At 40.8% G+C, this 18,415-nt stretch overlaps 2 protein-coding genes across 3 annotated transcripts in view; one reads left to right on the top strand and one right to left on the bottom strand.

The window, feature by feature from the left end:
* Positions 1-1,354, bottom strand: part of il17rb (interleukin 17 receptor B) — an 11,502-nt gene extending 10,148 nt beyond the window's left edge. Inside the window, exons 1-2 of one of the 2 annotated variants that reach the window (XM_088332241.1) lie at positions 1,292-1,354; positions 1,195-1,219 (exon numbers count right to left, since the gene is read on the bottom strand). In XM_088332241.1, the coding sequence (XP_088188367.1) occupies positions 1,195-1,219; positions 1,292-1,354 (88 nt within the window). The remainder of the gene's footprint in view (positions 1-1,194; positions 1,220-1,291) is intronic. The other variant, XM_088332243.1, reaches the window with a different exon arrangement.
* Positions 1,330-18,415, top strand: chdh (choline dehydrogenase). Its single transcript, XM_088332244.1, has 10 exons — positions 1,330-1,482; positions 5,893-6,314; positions 8,453-8,683; positions 10,444-10,610; positions 10,788-10,939; positions 12,983-13,112; positions 13,179-13,313; positions 14,799-14,941; positions 16,991-17,093; positions 17,181-18,415. The coding sequence occupies exons 2-10, from the start codon at positions 5,929-5,931 to the stop codon at positions 17,597-17,599; spliced, it is 1,866 nt and encodes a 621-aa protein (XP_088188370.1). The 5' UTR covers positions 1,330-1,482; positions 5,893-5,928; the 3' UTR covers positions 17,600-18,415.

Here is an 18,415-nt window from a genome sequence, read left to right as displayed (position 1 = left end):
CACCACTAAATGGCATGAGTGGCTTTGATCAGATCTTTGTTTGCTTAGTTTTGCTTCCTGTATCCAGTGTATGACATTGCGTAGGCGGCCCATATGGCGGGTACGCACGGTGAAGCAGTGTGATGGGAAAAGCAAAGTCCAGACAGTTTTTCAAAGCTTTATTCTTTGGTCATCGTCTTGTGATCATCCATCCATCCATCAATTATCTGCACTGCTTATCCTCAGTAGGGTCGCTGGGGCGCTGGAGCCCATCCAAGCTATCTTCGGGCAGTGGGCAGGGGACACCCTGAACTGGTTGCCAGCCAGTCGCAGGGCACACAGGGACAGACGATTCGCTTGCTCTTTCACACCTAGGGACAATTTGGACCGGCCACTTAACCTGACATGCATGTTTTTGGAATGTGGGAGGGAACCGGAGTGCCCGGAGGAAACCCACGCAAGCTCAGGGAGGACTTACAAACTCCACACAGGAGGTTTGATCTCACGACCTCAGAACTGTGAAGCACACGCGCTAACCACTGCTCCGCCGTGCTGCCCGTCATGTGATCATTTCACCAGAAATATCTGGCAATGAAAAGTTCTTGCATGTTCATGTATTGTTCATGCATAAGTTCAGTGTTCTTGATAAAAAAATAATTTGCAAGCAATGTGTCTTTGTGTTTATGGAAAGTATTGTTTGGATATTGGATGTATCACAAATGTAAAAAAGCACCAAAGTGAAATTTCTGCTTGAAATAAAACCTTTCACAAAGTCATTTTTGTAAAGATGTCTTCTTTGAAAAAAATATTTTCAAGAAACTTAACAATGTTCAACTCTTGTTTACTAAATAATGGAAAAAGGTTGAAAGATTATTTTTCTCTAATAAAAGATACGTCTTGTGGCTTTCTTTTGTTATATCCTATGCCTATATAGCTACAGACTACATTTCTTGTAGGCCTTCAAAAATCAATTAAAGAAATATCTGGAATTGAATGAGTTAAATACACTGATGCTGTCAATGATTTTGCATGCTGTTTAGAAATCAACTTTCATAGAAAATCACTATGACCCATCACTAGTGAGCCAGTCCGCGGGCTACTCAGGTGCACTTAGGATGGCTATCTGGTGCTTGTGGTCACCACGTTGAAGACCCCTGGTGTAAAGGTACTTTTGCCCCTGCCCATCGTATACAAACGAGGAAAAACATGACATACCATAATTTTCATGACACTTCACGTTCTGTAAAGAGACAATACAACTTGACGCAACTTTGAATTTTGGACACCTGATCCACAAAGCAAAGTAACTTACAATGTCCTGTGACGTCACCAGTGGCGAAAGGCAAACGCAGACGAGAATATGCAGCCGGTGCATGATGCTAGAATGCGTGGATTTTCTCGTGTTTTTATCCTTTTAAAGCGTGGGTCAGTTTGCCTTTTTTGGTTGCAAGGCTCCACCTACTCCAGCCGCTCTGACGTGTGCTCCGCTCGCCCTTACGCACGGTAGGCTGCAGCTTGTTTATTCCCGCAACTTTTCATATTTGATTGTTGTGTATTTTTGATTCATGCATGATACTCTCGTGATCCTGTTTGGTGACCCGTCATGTTTCGAGATGCTTGTGGTCCGCAGGACACCTTTTTGCGAGCTTTTAGTCTCTAAACCAAGTCTTAAAAACTTGGGTGGATAATCAATATTTAAAAGTACATATATAAATCACATGCTTTCCAATTTTTGTTGCGTTTTTTTATTTTAAAGTGTCTCTTTATGCGAAGTGGCTTAGCCCATAAGAAACACACTATTGACCCAAGCACTGATAAGCAAAAGGTTGCGAAATGGGTTATGCGTAAACTATTTTTTTAAACCGCTGAAACACTGTAGGGTACTTTTAATTTCCTTTATAATTTATTTTCTAATCCTCCCTGTCCATAAATAGACTTACTTGACGTATGAGTGTCATGGCTGTATTTAATTTGAAATCGTAAACTTGTTATATGATATCAGCCGAATGCGCCACCGTCTAAATAGGCTTGAGAAAATCATTCACCAAACTTTAAAGGCAGGCTGTTGAAGTGTTTCTTATTTGGACGAATAGAATAGAATAGAATAGAATAGAATAGAGTAAAATAGAATAGAATAGACGTAGGCATTGGCATAGGCATTGGCATAGACATTTAAATAATATTCGAATTTATTGATAACAACATAGTGTAGGCTACATTGTTTGCAACAGAATTAGGTCTAGGATAAAGATGAAATAAAAAACTCAAGGGAAAAAAGGATAAGAAATAATATTAGATAATATTTGGATTGATATGTAATGATCATAAGCTAGTGAAGAAAAATAATAAGAAGTTTTAGATTGTTATAAGTACATCAGAAAAATAGTGCAATGGCATTAGCAGCAAAATGGTGCAAACATAAGAATGAAGAAATAAAATGTTAATACACGCAAAATGTCCCCTGTATGAGACTGGGTAGAGACATAGGCTGGCCTGGAGAGGCATGGGCACCGCCAGGGTGTACTTGCCCAAGATACACCACAGGAAATAATGCCCACACGACCCGAGTGGTTATGGGATCCAACCAACCAAACAACCAACCAACACTGTATACATTTTCCTACACATAGGCAATGTTTTTTCCAGAGTTTTGTATGCTCGTTTTAGGGGGTGATGGCTTTGGGGAACTACCTGTTCGTCCTCCTTTTAAGGGATCTTTTGTGTCTGCCAGAAGGCAGCAGCACAAAGAGGTGGTGGCCAGGGTGAGATGACTCCCTAGAAATGTTGTTGGCTCTGCTGTGGTAGCATGAGCTGGTAATGCACAACAATTCACCTTAAAACTTTGAGCAGACGCTGTCAAACTGTTTTTCTTGTGAAATTAATCAGTGACCATCTAGGTCAAGAGTGAACACACACTTTGCAGATTTACATATCATGCTGTGAGCATGTGTCAAACACGTATATACAGTGGCTTGCAAAACTATTTAGCCCCCTTGATCTTTGTGACCTTTTGCCACATTTCAGACTTCAAACATGAAGATATAAAACTGTCATTTCTTGTGAAGAATCAACAATAAGTGGGCCACAATCATAAGTGGAACACACTTTATTGGATGTTTTAAACTTTTTTTAACAACCGAAAAACAAAAAAGTAGGTGTGCAAAATTATTCAGCCCCTTTATTTTCAGTGCAGCAAACTCTGTCCAGAAGTTCAGTCTGGATCTTTGAATGATTCAATGTGGATCTAAATGACTAACGATGATAAATGGAATCCACCTGTGTGTAATCAAGTCTCAGTATAAATGCACCTGCACTGTGATAGTCTCAGGGAGCATCATGAAGAACGAGGAACACGCCAAGCAGGTCCGAGATAATGTTGTGGAGGAGTTTAAAGCTGGATTTGGATACAAGAAGATTTAAAGTTTTAAACATCACAAGGAGCACTGTGCAAGCAATAATATTGACATGGAAGGAGTATCAGACAACGACAAATGTACAAAGATCGGACCGTATCCCTTACTTTCAGCTCATATAAGGAGAAAACTGATCAGAGATGCAGCCAAGAGGCCCATGATCACTCTGGATGAACTACAGAGGTCTACAGTTGAGGTGGGATAATCTGTAGGACAGCAATCAGTCGTATACTGCACAAATCTGGCCTTTATGAAAGAGTGGTAAGAAGGAAGCCATTTCTTAAAGATATCCATCATAGGTGTCGTTTAAAGCTTGCCACAAGCCACCTGGGAGACACATCAAACATGTGGAAGAAGGTGCTTTGGTCAGATGAGACCAAATTTGAACTTTTTGGCAACAATGCAAGACGTTAAGTTTGGCTTAAAAGCAACACAGCTCATCACCCTCAACACACCGTCCCCACAGTCAAACAGTGTGGTGGCAGCATCATGGTTTGCGCCTGGTTTTCTTCAGCAGGGACAGGGAAGATGGTTAAAGTTGATGGGAAGATGGATGGAGCCAAATACAGGACCATTCTGGAAGAAAACCTGATGGAGTCCGCAAAAGACCTGATAATGGGATGGAGATTTGTCTTCCAACAAGACAATGATCCAAAACATAAAGCAAAAGGTACAATGTAATGGTTCACCAAAAAACATATCAACGTGTTGGAATGGCCAAGTCAAAGTCCAGACCTCAATTCAATTGAGAATCTGCGGAAAGAACTGAAAACTGCTGTTTAAAAACACTTCCATCCAACCTAACTGAGCTCGAGCTGTTTTGCAAGGAGGAATGGGCAAAAATATCAGTTTCTCGATGTGCAAAACTGATAGAGACAAACCCCAAGCGACTTTCAGCTGTAATCGCAGCAAAAGGTGGCACTGCAAAGTATTAACTCAATGGGGCTGAATAATTTTGCACACCTACTTTTTCGTTTTTTATTTGTTAAAAAAAAGTTTAAAATGTCCAATAAAGTGTGTTCCACTTCATGATTGTGTCCCACTTATTGTTGATGCTTCACAAGAAATTACAGTGCTATATCTTTATGTTTGAAGTCTGAAATGTGGCATAAGGTCACAAAGTTCAAGGCGGGCAAATAGTTTTGCAAGCCACTGTATGTGTGAGTCGAGATGGTTTTGGTTTGATATCTTCTCACTTGTGTGGATTTTGCACGTCTCTTTATATTTCTTTTTAATTTGCACATTGCAATCAAGTCGTTGCTCGGTCTCATCGATTCCTTTCTTTCAATTTTGAGTACACAAGACACATCCAGAAATCATTACAGACACTAAGTACTTGTGTATGTGCAAATAATTTTAGTACCACAATTCGTGTATAGTTGTACATAAAATAGTCATACATGATTTTTCTTCTATTCGAACGTTGTTGTTACTGCTTTCTACTTTTCATTCCCCTTATCGCTATTCACCTCAAATGCTACAATTGACAGAAAAGCCCACCGGTTGAGAAACGCCGCGCTCGGCCACATTTGTTTTGTAGATCAACCTAAAATGAGTGCCACAAAGCACTAGAAAAAATACAAATAACAGAGACCCAAAGCGTGCAAATCGCACCTTTTTCTTTTAATTTACTTGCTCAGCTTTGTGCAACTTCTTGAAAAAGCAAGCATAAGGTTTTGGGTGTTTGGGTATCTGTAGCAGCAAGATGGTGGGCAATCATGTCTGCTCCCTCTGGGTGAGGCTAATGTTATATAAAATTACCAGTAATACAATTTTCTCGACCTAATATTATTCAAAGTTTTTTCTACCAGTAGGAGGCACTACATAATACATAAGTGTCCCTTTAAAAAATGCCAGACTAATTTTGTAATTTGTAATTAGCCCTATTTTCCCACAAGTGCGAGACCCGTGTCATGATTGTTATCCCGCTTTAAAAGTCAGTCCTATAGTGGAGGGGTGTCCAAACTTTTCAGGAAGCCGGCCAGATTTGGTAACCTGAAAATGTATGAGGGCCGACTATTCAGGCTGGCATTCTTTTACCATTAGCGTTCCAATAATGTCTATTTGACCCGCAGGGTCTTTTGAAAAAGTGCTGCTGTGCTGTTAAAACAGCTTCCAGTTGCTTCACCTTTCCACAGAGTCCGTTTCCAGTAAGCTTTTTGTATCGAGCATGTTTCATCTGGCTGTGCTTCTTCATATCATATCCTTTAAAAATAATCAAATTTCCACTTGTCCTGGAAACAGCAGCACTCACAGTAAACTTTTCTTGCAATCTTTACAGTCGCCATGTCGGAAATAGGGTGGGCTAACTTTCTGGTGAATTCTAGTGACTTTCTTTTTTTTTCTGGTACAAATTTCTTTTATACCGGGGTCAACATTACTAGCGACCACATGTTATCAATTTTATGACAGAGTTCACCGGCCGGTAAAATTGTATCCCGGGCCGTAGCTGGCCCCCAGGGCGGACATTGGACATGCCTGTGTTTTCTCTGTCTTCCAGTGACCAGTTTATGAGAAAAACCCACCCAAAATCCAGATGGCTTCTTGCTTCATGCCACGTATAGCTGCATCCAGAAGAGTCATTAACACGAGACATTCATCCTATAAAGGGATCTTCCTGACTCCATCAGCTGGTGATCAATTTCTCACGAGGACTTGCCGTCTTGGCGCTGTCTTCCAGGACTACAGTTGCATCAGTACCAGGCCAGTATCATCATCTTCAGCCCACCAGAAATCGTACAGTTATGTCATCGTTGGGGCGGGGTCGGCAGGCTGTGTTCTTGCCAACCGGCTCACAGAGGATCCCCAGGAGTCCGTACTGTTGCTGGAAGCCGGGCCGAAAGACATGTTGCTCGGCAGCGTGCGCCTTTCATGGAAAATCCAAATGCCGGCCGCACTCACCTACAACCTTTGTGATGACAAGTACGGTAGTCAGTATCACACAAGAGTCTATGGCTCAATCCCATTGGTCACCTATTTTGCTTTTTTAAGTCAAGCAAATTTTTCACTATGAAGCAAAGAATGTCCCATTCCTCTGCAAAGCTTAGAGGAAGGTGGAAGGAAGAGTAAGGAACACAAGCCCAATATGACAAAATGTATTCAGGAGCTCTCTTGCTTCCATATTCACGCTGCGTCTGCATCACTGAACAGCTGGACACATTTGTGGGATGGAATGAACCAAATACAATACATGTGTATATATTTTCTGTGTTAGGGAACATAAATTCGTACAGAAGGGGCTGCAATACGAGAAAAATCCCAGAGGCGGGAGTGAGAAGTGGCTGTAGGGAAGATGAGGAAGCTTAAACATAAGTGAAACGCAGGATTTTTGTAGGTTCTACTTATTTCTTTTGTACATCAAACATTACAGTTCCAATGTTTTGAGGTAAGTGAAATTAAAAAAAATATTTAAAAAGAAAAATAATTATTCATAAATTCTTGCGTATTCTATGTCACAAGTAGCCCTGCTCAGAGTGATGAGGTGGTAAGCAGAAAGTATGTTCCCAATTCCTAGGTCAGGGATGAGCATTCCGCTCCTCGACGGCAGCATGCCCTACATGATTTTGTAGGTTTCTCTTACTTAACTTAGGCAACTCTTCTTCAACGCCATCATCTTTTCGTTAACGGGATAATATAACTTATGACTTTTTTCGCTGTGACAACGCCGTTATCATACAAACGTGCTGCGTTAATTTAAACAAAGTGCTTTTTCTCTCTCCTCCGAGTATGTTTATATTCACGTATTTTCGGATCATGTCCCCATTCAAAATAGCGGCTACCATAGAGTTAGATAGCGATTACAAACATAGTATTTACAAATGCACAGGAAGAAAAGGCGAATAAGGGCTGATTCAAAGAATTTGAGCACCTCAACTTGTGTCGTTCGTGAACAGAACGTCTCTATGAGCCAGTTCTTGGAAGTGGGAGCCGGCTACGCACCAGTCAGGAGCCGGTTCCCTTCAAGACGCTATTTTTCTGTTGTGATCTCTCAAAAAATAGTTCAGGGATTCTGTGCTGTTGACTTTGAATTTGTTCAGTATAAAAAAGGTTAAAATTATTTTGTATTTTATCTTTTTCTCTGTAGATTTATAAACATTTAAATGTATGTTTCCTGTGTTTTTCAGTGTTAATGTTTGACTGTTAATTTGCTTTATTTTTCCAATTTCTAAGCCATTCATAATAATACATAATAAAAGGTAATATATGAATCAAACAACAAAGACAACCTGAAGATTCATTCGGGAGCCGGAAGAGTCAGGATTCCCATCTTTACAACGAACCATTCAAGTTGCATTTAATTAAACTCACTTCATATTGTTTACTCCTGATTGTTATTTTATCATATACTTAGTGGTTTTTTTATTGCAATTAGAGTGTTGGCTAAATCTGTTGCTGGTGAGGTGCAATTAATATTACATTTACCTGTCTGTTCCTCTCTTTTCCATTGACTCAAATACTGCTCATGTATTATCCTTGGAAATACAACTTATTTAAAAAAAAAAACGGGAATAGTTACTTTCCCTGGTAACTAGTTACTTTTACTATAGAGTAACACCGTTACTTTTTGGAAGAAGTAGCGAGTAACTATATCTCATTACTTTTGAAAATAACGTGCCCAACACTGAACTCGGGTGATAGAATTGATCAGCTTGTTACCAAGCTGCCTTGACTTGTCAACAAACCTGGTGATTGGAATTATCAGGATTGGAGCAGAGAAACCTCCAATATCATGCAGAACGTGCAGCCCTCGAGGACCTGAGTGCCCACCTCTGTCCCAGAGGAATCATTTCCTTGTCCTCGACAAAGAGGCAGAAGGGGAGGGGGATACTTCAAACTAGATGAAGTGGGTCAGTTGATGGGGAAAAATGGGATTGGGCCAAAATTTGGTTCACCTCAGTAATGGCAAGAGATGCTTGATGCTTTTTGAATACTCAACTCTTTTGTTATCACCGATACTGAGACCAAATCCCGACACAATTAGCACTTTTGATAGATGCAGTTTGTAAGAAATCACCCAAGTTTGGCGTTTTCTTTTGTCACATTCATCTTTCTCACGCAAGGTACAACTGGTACTACCATACTTTGCCGCAGTCCCACATGGAAAACCGGGTCATGTACTGGCCGAGGGGACGAGTCTGGGGAGGATCTTCTTCGCTCAACGCCATGGTATATATCCGCGGCCACGCCGATGACTACAACCGGTGGCAGAGGGAAGGTGCGGAAGGTTGGGATTACGACCACTGCCTGCCCTACTTTAGAAAAGCACAATGTCACGAACTGGGCAGCAACAGGTATGCGGAAACAAGAATAAATGTTTTTTCTAATTCTATTTTTGCGGGGAGGGGAAAAATTCGGAGAGACTCGCAAATTATTATTTCCTTTTAAATGGCAAATTTGCAGGAAAATAACACATTTCAGAGAGATGAATTCTCAAGTTATTGATGAGTAGAATTTGTGATTAAAATTAAAACTCACAACTAATAAACCTGCATGTTTGAAAAATAGACAGCTCTTTAAATTGCACTCTTGGGTGTGTTTTTTAAATTAGACTATACTGATTGCTTTAGCAGCGATTTACGAAGGTTTTTCTAAGCATTAACCTTTTTTGTATGCACTGTATTAAATATTTATGGGTACTTTGTAGCTTTTTAACATTCTTTAAAGACTTTTCTCTTGAATGTATCAGAAAATTCTCTCAAAGAGGTTTCTTTTGTAATGTCAAAAATCCCAACACTACAGCATACAGTAATCCTTGTAAATTTGGATACTTTTTGAGAGCGCAAATTTTTCTCTTAATAGGTATATGCACACACACCTTATACAAATATACTTTAATCCTTTGCTATTTTATACTTTGCTGGTTTAAAAATATCCCACAATCCACAATCCCTGATCGCTTATTGCTGCGAGCAGGGTCTGGCTGGGGGCATTTTTGTCCAGCCTGGTGACTGTTTGTTACCGTTCTGTCCACCAAAACGTGAACTCTACCTTTGTGGCCACGATCCCTTATCCCCAAGCACATATTTCTGTAAGCGGGGACCGGCAGAGCACACTTTTGTCAGGCTCAGAGACTATTTTTTTTCTATTCATGTATTTTGGCTAAAATGAACTGCACTCTTGCGACCACGATCCATCCCTCCATCCATCCAACCATCCTCTGCGCTGCTTATCCTCAGTAGGGGTCGCAGCCGTGCTGGAGCCCATCCCAACTATCTTTGGGCAGTGGGCAGGGGACACTCTGAACTGGTTGCCAGCCAGTCACATGGCACACAGAGACAGACAACTCATTCGCTCATTCACACCTAGGGACAATTTGGACGGGCCACTTAACCTGACATGCATATTTTTGAAATGTAGGAAGAAACCTGATTGCCTGGAAGAAACCCACGCAAGCACGGTGAGAACATGCAAATTCTGCACAGGAAGGCTGGTAGCTGGATTTGTTCCTATGACCTCAGATCTGTGCTAAACCACTCACCTGCCGTGCCGACCACGATCCATTATCCTCAATCGTATATTTGTGTGAGCAATAAATGGCTGAAGGCTCTTTTGTCATGAGGTGTTCAGGCCCGCATCAAATGAAATTCATGGTTGTAGCTGCAATCCATTATCCCCAGTCAACTATTGCTGAGAGCACGGACGCTTTTACTTTCTGAAGAAAATGTGTAAAGCGAGTGTCATTTAAATGGGCATTGAGCAGCCTCGAGAGATAAGCAGGTTCGGGGGGTGAGTGGTCTCACGCAATGAATGGTCTCGAGCAGTCTCCAGTGGTGGCCTCTGGAAATGCTCGTGACTTTGATTTTCCGGCGTGTAGGAAGCGAGATTGTTCCAAATATATCAAAATTGACGCGTTTATACGTGTAGGTGCTTACATAAAGAGGTATGACTAAAGAGTTGGAACTTGAAAATAAAACAATCAAAAATTATTTTGTATCCTGTAGTGCAGTTGCTTACACATAAATAACTGCTATGGGCCTAATCGTTTAAAAATACAGAACTATTCGTGTTGTCAGCTCTGAGTCATGAACCACTTCAACCTGTTCCCCTGCAGGTACCGCGGAGGAAGCGGCCCACTCCACGTGTCCCGGGGGAAAACCAACCATCCTCTTCATAAGGCTTTCATCGAGGCAGGGCAGCAGGCCGGATACCCCTTCACTGAAGACATGAATGGATTCCAGCAAGAAGGCTTGGGTTGGATGGACATGACCATTTTCAAAGGTCATCTATCTAAATAACTAACACAAATGCAGGCTTTTCAAGTACACTCTTACAATTGGGTCATGGCCGCTAAAGTGTTTGTGTTTTCAACAGCTACTTAGAAATTAAAATGACTAATCTTTCTTATTAATTATTACTACTCACTGATTTATCTTACTTCCTGTAAATAATTTGCAGGCAAGAGGTGGAGCACAGCCAGCGCATATCTGAGACCGGTTTTAAATCGACCCAATCTGAAAACAGACGTGCGCAGCCTGACCACCAAGATCCTTTTTGATGGCCGGCGAGCTGTGGGCGTGGAATATGTGCAAAAAGGACAGACAAAACGGGTCAGAGGGGGGAAAAAGTTCTATATACTGTATTTGATATGTTATGCAGTCCTCATTTTTGAAGGTCATACACTCCAGGGTTAATGAATTATTGCAAAGTTATGGGAGTTTTTAAGTTATTTTGAATGTGTGTGCAATTGCATGTCATATTTCAACGTCCGTACATGACTAATATTTTTCTAGATTCACATGGACTTAATTGAACTTTTAACATACAAATGTGCACTATAATTGCAGCCACTGATTAAGATTTTTTTTGGGGGAAAAAAAAATTCATTGAAATACCAAATTGGGCTACGAATATCCCAGTCTGAATATATATATATATATATATATATATATATATATATATATATATATATATATATATATATATATATATATATATATATATATATATATATATATATATATATATATAAATATATGTACACACATATATTTAAGAATATTGGCGGTTGATGTCAGACTGAATTTTTGTTTGAAAAAGCATTGCTAATGTAGTTAATCAAGTGTATATATGTAGCTATAATTAGAATCAGAATTAGACTGTTCTTTATTGTCATTGAAAACAACGTAATAAACAATATTTACAACAAGATGAAACTTATAACAAAGAATTTAAAGAGAAATATATGAAAAAAAGAATCAGGACCCAATTACATAATGTTTACCACAAGTTTTATTGAAAGAAATAGGAAGGGCTGGACGCGGGAAGCAAGTCGCTCTCGCACTCGGAATATGATCAGAATACGGAAGTGGATCTTCCGTAGCGAGCGATGGTGGTGTCAGGGATGGAAAAACAGGTCGGTAGCCGGGACAGGGAGAGTAAACGTAGTCGGGATCAAAAATGGGTCGTAAGCCGGGACGGGGGAACAGACGTTGTCCGGATCAAAACAGGTTGTAGCCGGAGACAAACGGGAGCAAAAACGTAAAAGGCGGAAGTCAGGGTCAAAAAAGGCTTGCCTTGTATCGACGGAGGTTCGCAGACAGACTGACAACAGGAGAGTGACAGGACTGGGTTTAAATAGAGACAGGAAGCCAATCAAAGCCTGCAGCCGTTGGCGCCAAATGAGCGGGCACAGGTCATTTACATTGGTAATCATGAATATATCAGGATAAAAGACCACAAACCTGCCAACACTACCACTTTACGTTTTAGACTACGGCTTTTTGCCACTTAAAAATGTTAAGTGCTTTTTTAAAAATCTCCACCAGATTAAAACAACAACAACAAAAGATTTTTAGTCGAGACTAGTATTTTAGTCCAAGGCTGCTTCATTTTGAAGTGAGACTAAATACTTTTTGTACGTGAATAAACCATTCCAACAATCGCATAAGATTCCTATTTTGGTAAAAGTTTGCCACTTCCGGTTTTAAACAAGCACATGTTTTTTTTCCTTTTTAATATTCTGAAGATGGATTGTGTTTTGTGCGTAAAAATACTGTGCTTAATGAATTATACCACTTTTTAACATCAAAAGATTGGCAGGAAGGATCAGAACAATAGTGTAATGAAAAATAATGCAATGCCATTTAGCAGCAACATTTTTCCTGACCACAGTAAGATATGAATAACCATTTTACTATTCTTAAGCAATATATATATATATATATATATATATATTTCACAGTCTTGTGCACTTGTCATGGTGGGGATGTCCTTTTACATGTCACTTGCCTCGCTAAGGCCGTGGGGGTGCTGGAGCCCATCCCGGTTATCATCGGGTAGTGGGCAGGGGACACCCTGAACTGGTTGCCAGCCAGTCGCAGGGCACACAGAGACTTGCTCCCTCATATCTAGGGACAAGTTGGAGTCACCAATTATTATTTTGGGAATTTGGGAGGAAACCCACGCAGACACGGGGACAGACGGTACTTGGATATAACTGGATTTGAACTGTGTGGCTAACAAATCAATCGGCCGCTTTGCCGCTTTGTTCCACAATTTATTTAAAATGATTGTATATAGTACAAAGGACTGAACCAATATATTGTATTTTAAATTCACACACTCCCACATCATCTGTGTTCTCTTTGCAGGTGTTTGCGGATAAAGAGGTGATCCTGAGTGGCGGAGCCATCAACTCTCCGCAACTTCTCATGCTGTCCGGTGTTGGAAACGCAGACGAGCTCAAGCAACATGGCATATCGGTGGTTCAGCACCTACCCGGTGCGTTTCACTCCATTACTTGGTCGAGAGCAAATATTAATGTATATAGGGTGGGGCTGTTTTCAGGTGTGGGCAGCAACCTGCAGGATCATTTGGAGTTGTACGTCCAACAGAAGTGCACTCAGCCCATCACGCTATACAGAGCCCAGAAACCTTTACACATGGTCAAGATAGGACTGGAGTGGCTCTCTGTGTTCACAGGTAATACTAATTACTTACACAAATGTATGTAATTTAATTAGCCACTGTCAAAAATAATTGGGCTACTCATCAATATAGCAAAGTATTTTTATTTTTGACTGCGTTTGTTCTATCAGAAAATTTTTACTCAATTAAAATCAATAGATGTTTATTTGTTGTTTGTAAGTTGTTTGTGAAGTTGAGGGAAATGATAGATGGGAAAATGCTCTTGTAGTTATAATTTTTTATTGTCACAACCAGAATAAGCAGTGGACCCAAAAACATACGTTTCACACAATGCTTTATTAAGGGATCGGGGCAGTCAACGCGAAAGGAAAAAGACAGCGATCTGGTGCTTGCTGGGCAGGAGGGGCAGGAAAGCCCTCGCGGCCGGAGACATGTGGCAAGTCGGGTAGCTCGGACAGTAGAACGAAGCGTGGTCAGGGATCGGAAGCAAGTTGGGTAGCTGGGACAGGAGAACGAAGTGTGGTCGGGGATCTGAAGAAACTCAGGTAACCGGAGATGATCGGGACGCCAGGGACATATGACCATTTTGGTGATACAGAGGTGTCATGGGAGAAAGTGTTGTGGTCAGATGACATGGGAATGGACGACTGCACTGCATTAAAGAGAGGATGACTGTGGCCGTGTATTGTGAGATTTTGGGGAACAATCTCCTTCCCTCAGTCAGAGCATTGAAGATGGGTCGTGGCTGGGTCTTCCAACTCGAAAACAACCCAAAGCACACAGTCAGGAAAACCGAGGAGTAGCTTTGTAAGATGCATATCAAGGTTCTAGCCTGGCCCAGCCAGTCTCTAGACCTGAACTCAATAGAAAATCTTTGGAGGGAGCTCAAACTCTGTGTTTCTCAGCGACAACCCAGAAACCTTACTGATCTAGAAAAGATCTGTGTGGAGGAGGAGCTAAGACCCCTCCTGCAGTGTGTGCAAACCTAGTGAAAGACTACAGGAAACGTTTGACCTCTGTAATAGCAAACAAAGCCTACTGTACCAAATATTAACATTTATTTTATCCAGTGTTTAAATACTTATTTGCATCTCTATCACACAAATAAATCGTTTAAACAATCATGCATTTTGATTACTGGATTTTTCGTTTTAGTTTATCCCTATCACAGTGGGTATGCACCTACAATGAAGATTTCAGACCCCTCCCTGATTTGTAAGTGGGAGAAATAGCAAAATAGCAAGGTGTTCAAATACTTATTTTCTTCACTGTGTATATATATATATATATATATATATATATATATATATATATATATATATATATATATATATATATATATATATATATATATATATATATATATATATATATATATATATATATATATATATATATATATATATATATATACATCCACAAGTCATAAAGTTACTGCTGTCCAACGATATTAATTCTATGAAATCAAAAGCAGATTTACAAATCTGGCAATGACAGACTTTATTGTTCTCCGGCACTTATTTGTCGTTTGTCTCCAAGGTTATGGAGCGACAGCCCACCTGGAGAGCGGAGGCTTTATTCGCAGTCGGCCCCTCGTACCACATCCTGACATACAGTTTCACTTCCTGCCCTCTCAGGTCATCGACCATGGGCGGGTCGCTTCAAAGATAGAAGCTTATCAGGTTAGTGTGCCGCAGGTCAATATTTCGGGAGGGTAGTTAGAGCTTCGTTTATGTTCTTGTAAAATGAGTGTAAGTGGAGGATTTGTCAGGCAACACACAGACAGGTAAACGAATACACACAAACACGCTGAAAAAGAGCCACAAAACCCAACTCACATGTTGCTCGAAATAAAAAATAAAAGACAGCAGTTTTCTGAAAAATAAAACCATCATTGGTTTCCGAGAAACTTCTAGAGAAGTTATCTGATGAGATCATTATCATTTGTGTGTATCATCCGCAGGAAATCATAAAGACTTAGTTTACTTTTTATATTTACAAATGCACCTGCTTTCAACTGCTTGGAAATTCCTTGTTAAGTTCCCTGTGTGTGTGGCGCCACTCGTGATCAGCATTTTGCAAGGGCAATATTTGAAGGAAAACCAAACATGTATCATCATTTTTCTGCTTGGTCTACAAATTCCTTGATCGTGTGGGGCCCTTCTAGAGGAAAACTTAGTTGATGTTTTTGGTAACATCCCTTATATAAAACATAACATGACCAAAACAGAAGGACTTTAATCATTATTTACTACATTCGTTCATATCAGACAAGGGTCAGAAGCAGAAATCATGGGAAAAACAGTTCAAACCACATCCGCACTTGCTAGACTTAAACCCATCTGGGGAGACAAGAATATTGCAGTGAAATCCCAGATCAGACTCATGCAAGTGCTGGTTGTTTCCATCTCCTTCTATACCTGCAATAAATGGACTTTCACAGCAAAGCTAGAAAGTACAACCCATGCCATGGTACAGGAAACTTCTAAGCATCAGCCACAAAGCCTATATGACAAATAAAACATAGCACAACACAATCAGAGGGAACATCCGACCCCACTGTTGTCTACCGTTCGCACACGAAATCTGCTGTGGTACGGTCACACAAGATCATTCTCCAGGGCACAGTCCAAGGGGGCAGAAGGAGAGGAAGACTGATAAAGAACTGGGCAGACAACGTCAAGGAGTGGACGGATGCCAACTTTGCCACAACCTAAACTCGGGCCAGTGGTGCCCCGACAACCCTGGTGGTTAAGGGATCGTAAACCATGAATACATACTCATGATATTTCAACCTTTTCATCCAAAAACCAAGTAAAGTCTTCAATTTTTGCATCCAAATTAAAAAGCAGTGGATGGTATCTATCAAACATGCTACAGTCCCTGTTCCATATCACCGGCGTCACTGTCAGTTCACTGCATTTGAGTTTTATTGATTCTTCGAGGAACAATGTCAGGTTCATGCAATTTGGTGTGTTACCATGGGAACCACCAATGACAACAACAGAAAAATACGACTTCTCACGTCTGTGTTGCAATCTGGACGTACTCTTCACAGTATGGTTTCAATATTGAGATGTTGAAAGGGGTTTAACACTGTCGTCAAGGAATACAATAATCCCTCGTGGTTTACTTTTCACGATTTTGCTACTTCAAGGATTTGCATTGTGTTCTGCATTGTGATTTTCCAAACATTCCTGAATATAGGAGATAATGGTCAGGAATAAGTAAATGTTTACAGTATAAAGTAATTGTATTTTCTATACGAACACTTTGGCTTGTAAAAAGTTTTGTTGCATTGTAGAGTATTTAACTGTATAACAACTGTAAAAAAGGAAAGGTCTCCACTTCGCATATTCCACCTACCACGGATTCCTTTTGGAGCCAAAACTCCCTGATAAAGAAGGGATCACTGTATAGGGCTTACACCATGTTTTATGCAATGCAGCACTCATTCGCGTTTTCTTTCGGCGCAGGTGTCTTTGTAATCGTTATATGACTCTTCGGTAGTTGCCATCTGAATGGTCACACAATCTGGGCAACTTGGAGTAGGGCTGAAAACTGCTTCAGGTGTGTGGGGGACAGCACCATTGTTTTTTTGCAGCCAAAGGGGTCTACACTAAATTACCCATGCTAATGCCGTTAAATGTGTGCAGGGTTTAAAATTTCTTCGAACCAAAAGGCTTGGAGAACCCTTATATTACTGACCACCTAATAATGTGATTCTATAGGTTCATGTCGGACCGATGAGAAGTACAAGCATGGGTTGGATGAAACTGAAGAGCGCCAATCCACAGGATCACCCAATTTTGCAGCCAAACTACCTATCCACGGGTGTGTTCTTTTTACTTCGTCATCAAAAGCAAATAACGTTGAATCCATATTTGGCAACCAACACCGTCATTGTCTTTCTCCTCCTAGATATAGATGTTCTGGAGTTCAGAGCATGTGTCAAACTCTCCAGGGAGATTTTTGCCCAAAAAGCCTTTGATCCATTCCGGGGACCTGAAGTTCAGCCCGGTCCTCAGATCCAGTCGGACGCTGACATTGACGCTTTTGTGCGTCGCAAGGCGGACAGCGCATATCACCCGTCCTGCACATGCAAAATGGGCGCGGCCTCGGACCCGATGGCGGTCGTGGACTCCCAAACACGTGTGCTCGGTGTCGATGGTCTCCGTGTGGTGGACGCGTCCATTATGCCAAGTATCGTCAGCGGCAACTTAAACGCTCCGACCATCATGATAGCGGAGAAGGCCGCGGATATCATCAGAGGTCGGCCACCGCTCGTTGACCCAGAAGTTCCGGTGTATCGGCCACCAACCCTAGACACTCAGAGATGAAACTTTAAGAAATATATGTAAAACATTGTGTTTGCTAATTACTTTAGAAGGCTAATGGATGATTTCAAAACCCGTGTGTTAGCATGGTTGAAAAGAGTTTAGCAGTTTAAAGAAGCTCTAAAACTGACCTTTCTTTGAGCTAGTGTCTGGGGAATCAAATTTGTGGGTGTGATTAAACTTTCAGAATGGCCAGAAAAAGAAAATTTTAGTGTGAAATCTCGACAGTATATTATTGTCCTTCTAAAAAATCGCCAAGAAACTGAAGATGTCCAACAACGGTGTGTACTACTCCCTTAGAGAAGAGGACAAACAAGCCCGGACTAGAGTAGAAAGAAGTATGAGGCCACGCTGCTCAACCCAGCCAGAGGGCAAGTAAATTAGTTTCTATTTTATGAATAAACTCCTTACAGGTCCTCAACAAGCAGCTTGGCTAAATAGTAATTGCAGAACACCATTGTCAAGGTCTCCAGTGAAGAGGCGAAGATGCTGGCCTTCAGGGCAGAGTGGTAAAAAAAAAAAGCGTTATCTGAGACCGACCAACAAAAAGAAAACATTATCATGCATAAAATAACGCAGATGTTGGACAGAGGAAGATTGGAAAACAGTGTTATGGACAAATAAAAATAAGTTTGAGGTGTTTGGATCACACAGAAGAACAAATGTGAGATGGAGAACAACTGTAAAGGTGCCTGACGCCACCTGTAAAGCAAGGTGGAGGTACTGTTATAGTCTGGGGTTTCTTTGGTGATAGAAATGTAAATGGTATTTGTACCAGGTCAAAAAAATTTTGAATAATAAAAGCTGTCACTCAATTTA

Source organism: Urocampus carinirostris, chromosome 3 (assembly GCF_059441175.1).
Source record: "Urocampus carinirostris isolate Australia breed hairy pipefish chromosome 3, RoL_Ucar_1.0, whole genome shotgun sequence".
In the NCBI taxonomy this organism is placed as follows: Eukaryota; Metazoa; Chordata; class Actinopteri; order Syngnathiformes; family Syngnathidae; genus Urocampus; species Urocampus carinirostris.
Note: the sequence above shows the minus strand (reverse complement) of the source record. Positions and strands in the feature narration are given on the sequence as shown.

Excerpts from the sequence above, each read along its gene's own strand:
- chdh (XM_088332244.1), top strand. The coding sequence starts at position 5,929 with ATGGCTTCTTGCTTCATGCCACGTATAGCTGCATCCAGAAGAGTCATT. Across the intron at positions 10,611-10,787 it reads GGACATGACCATTTTCAAAG|GCAAGAGGTGGAGCACAGCC; the intron begins GTCATCTATCTA and ends AATAATTTGCAG. Across the intron at positions 17,094-17,180 it reads GCCAAACTACCTATCCACGG|ATATAGATGTTCTGGAGTTC; the intron begins GTGTGTTCTTTT and ends TTCTCCTCCTAG.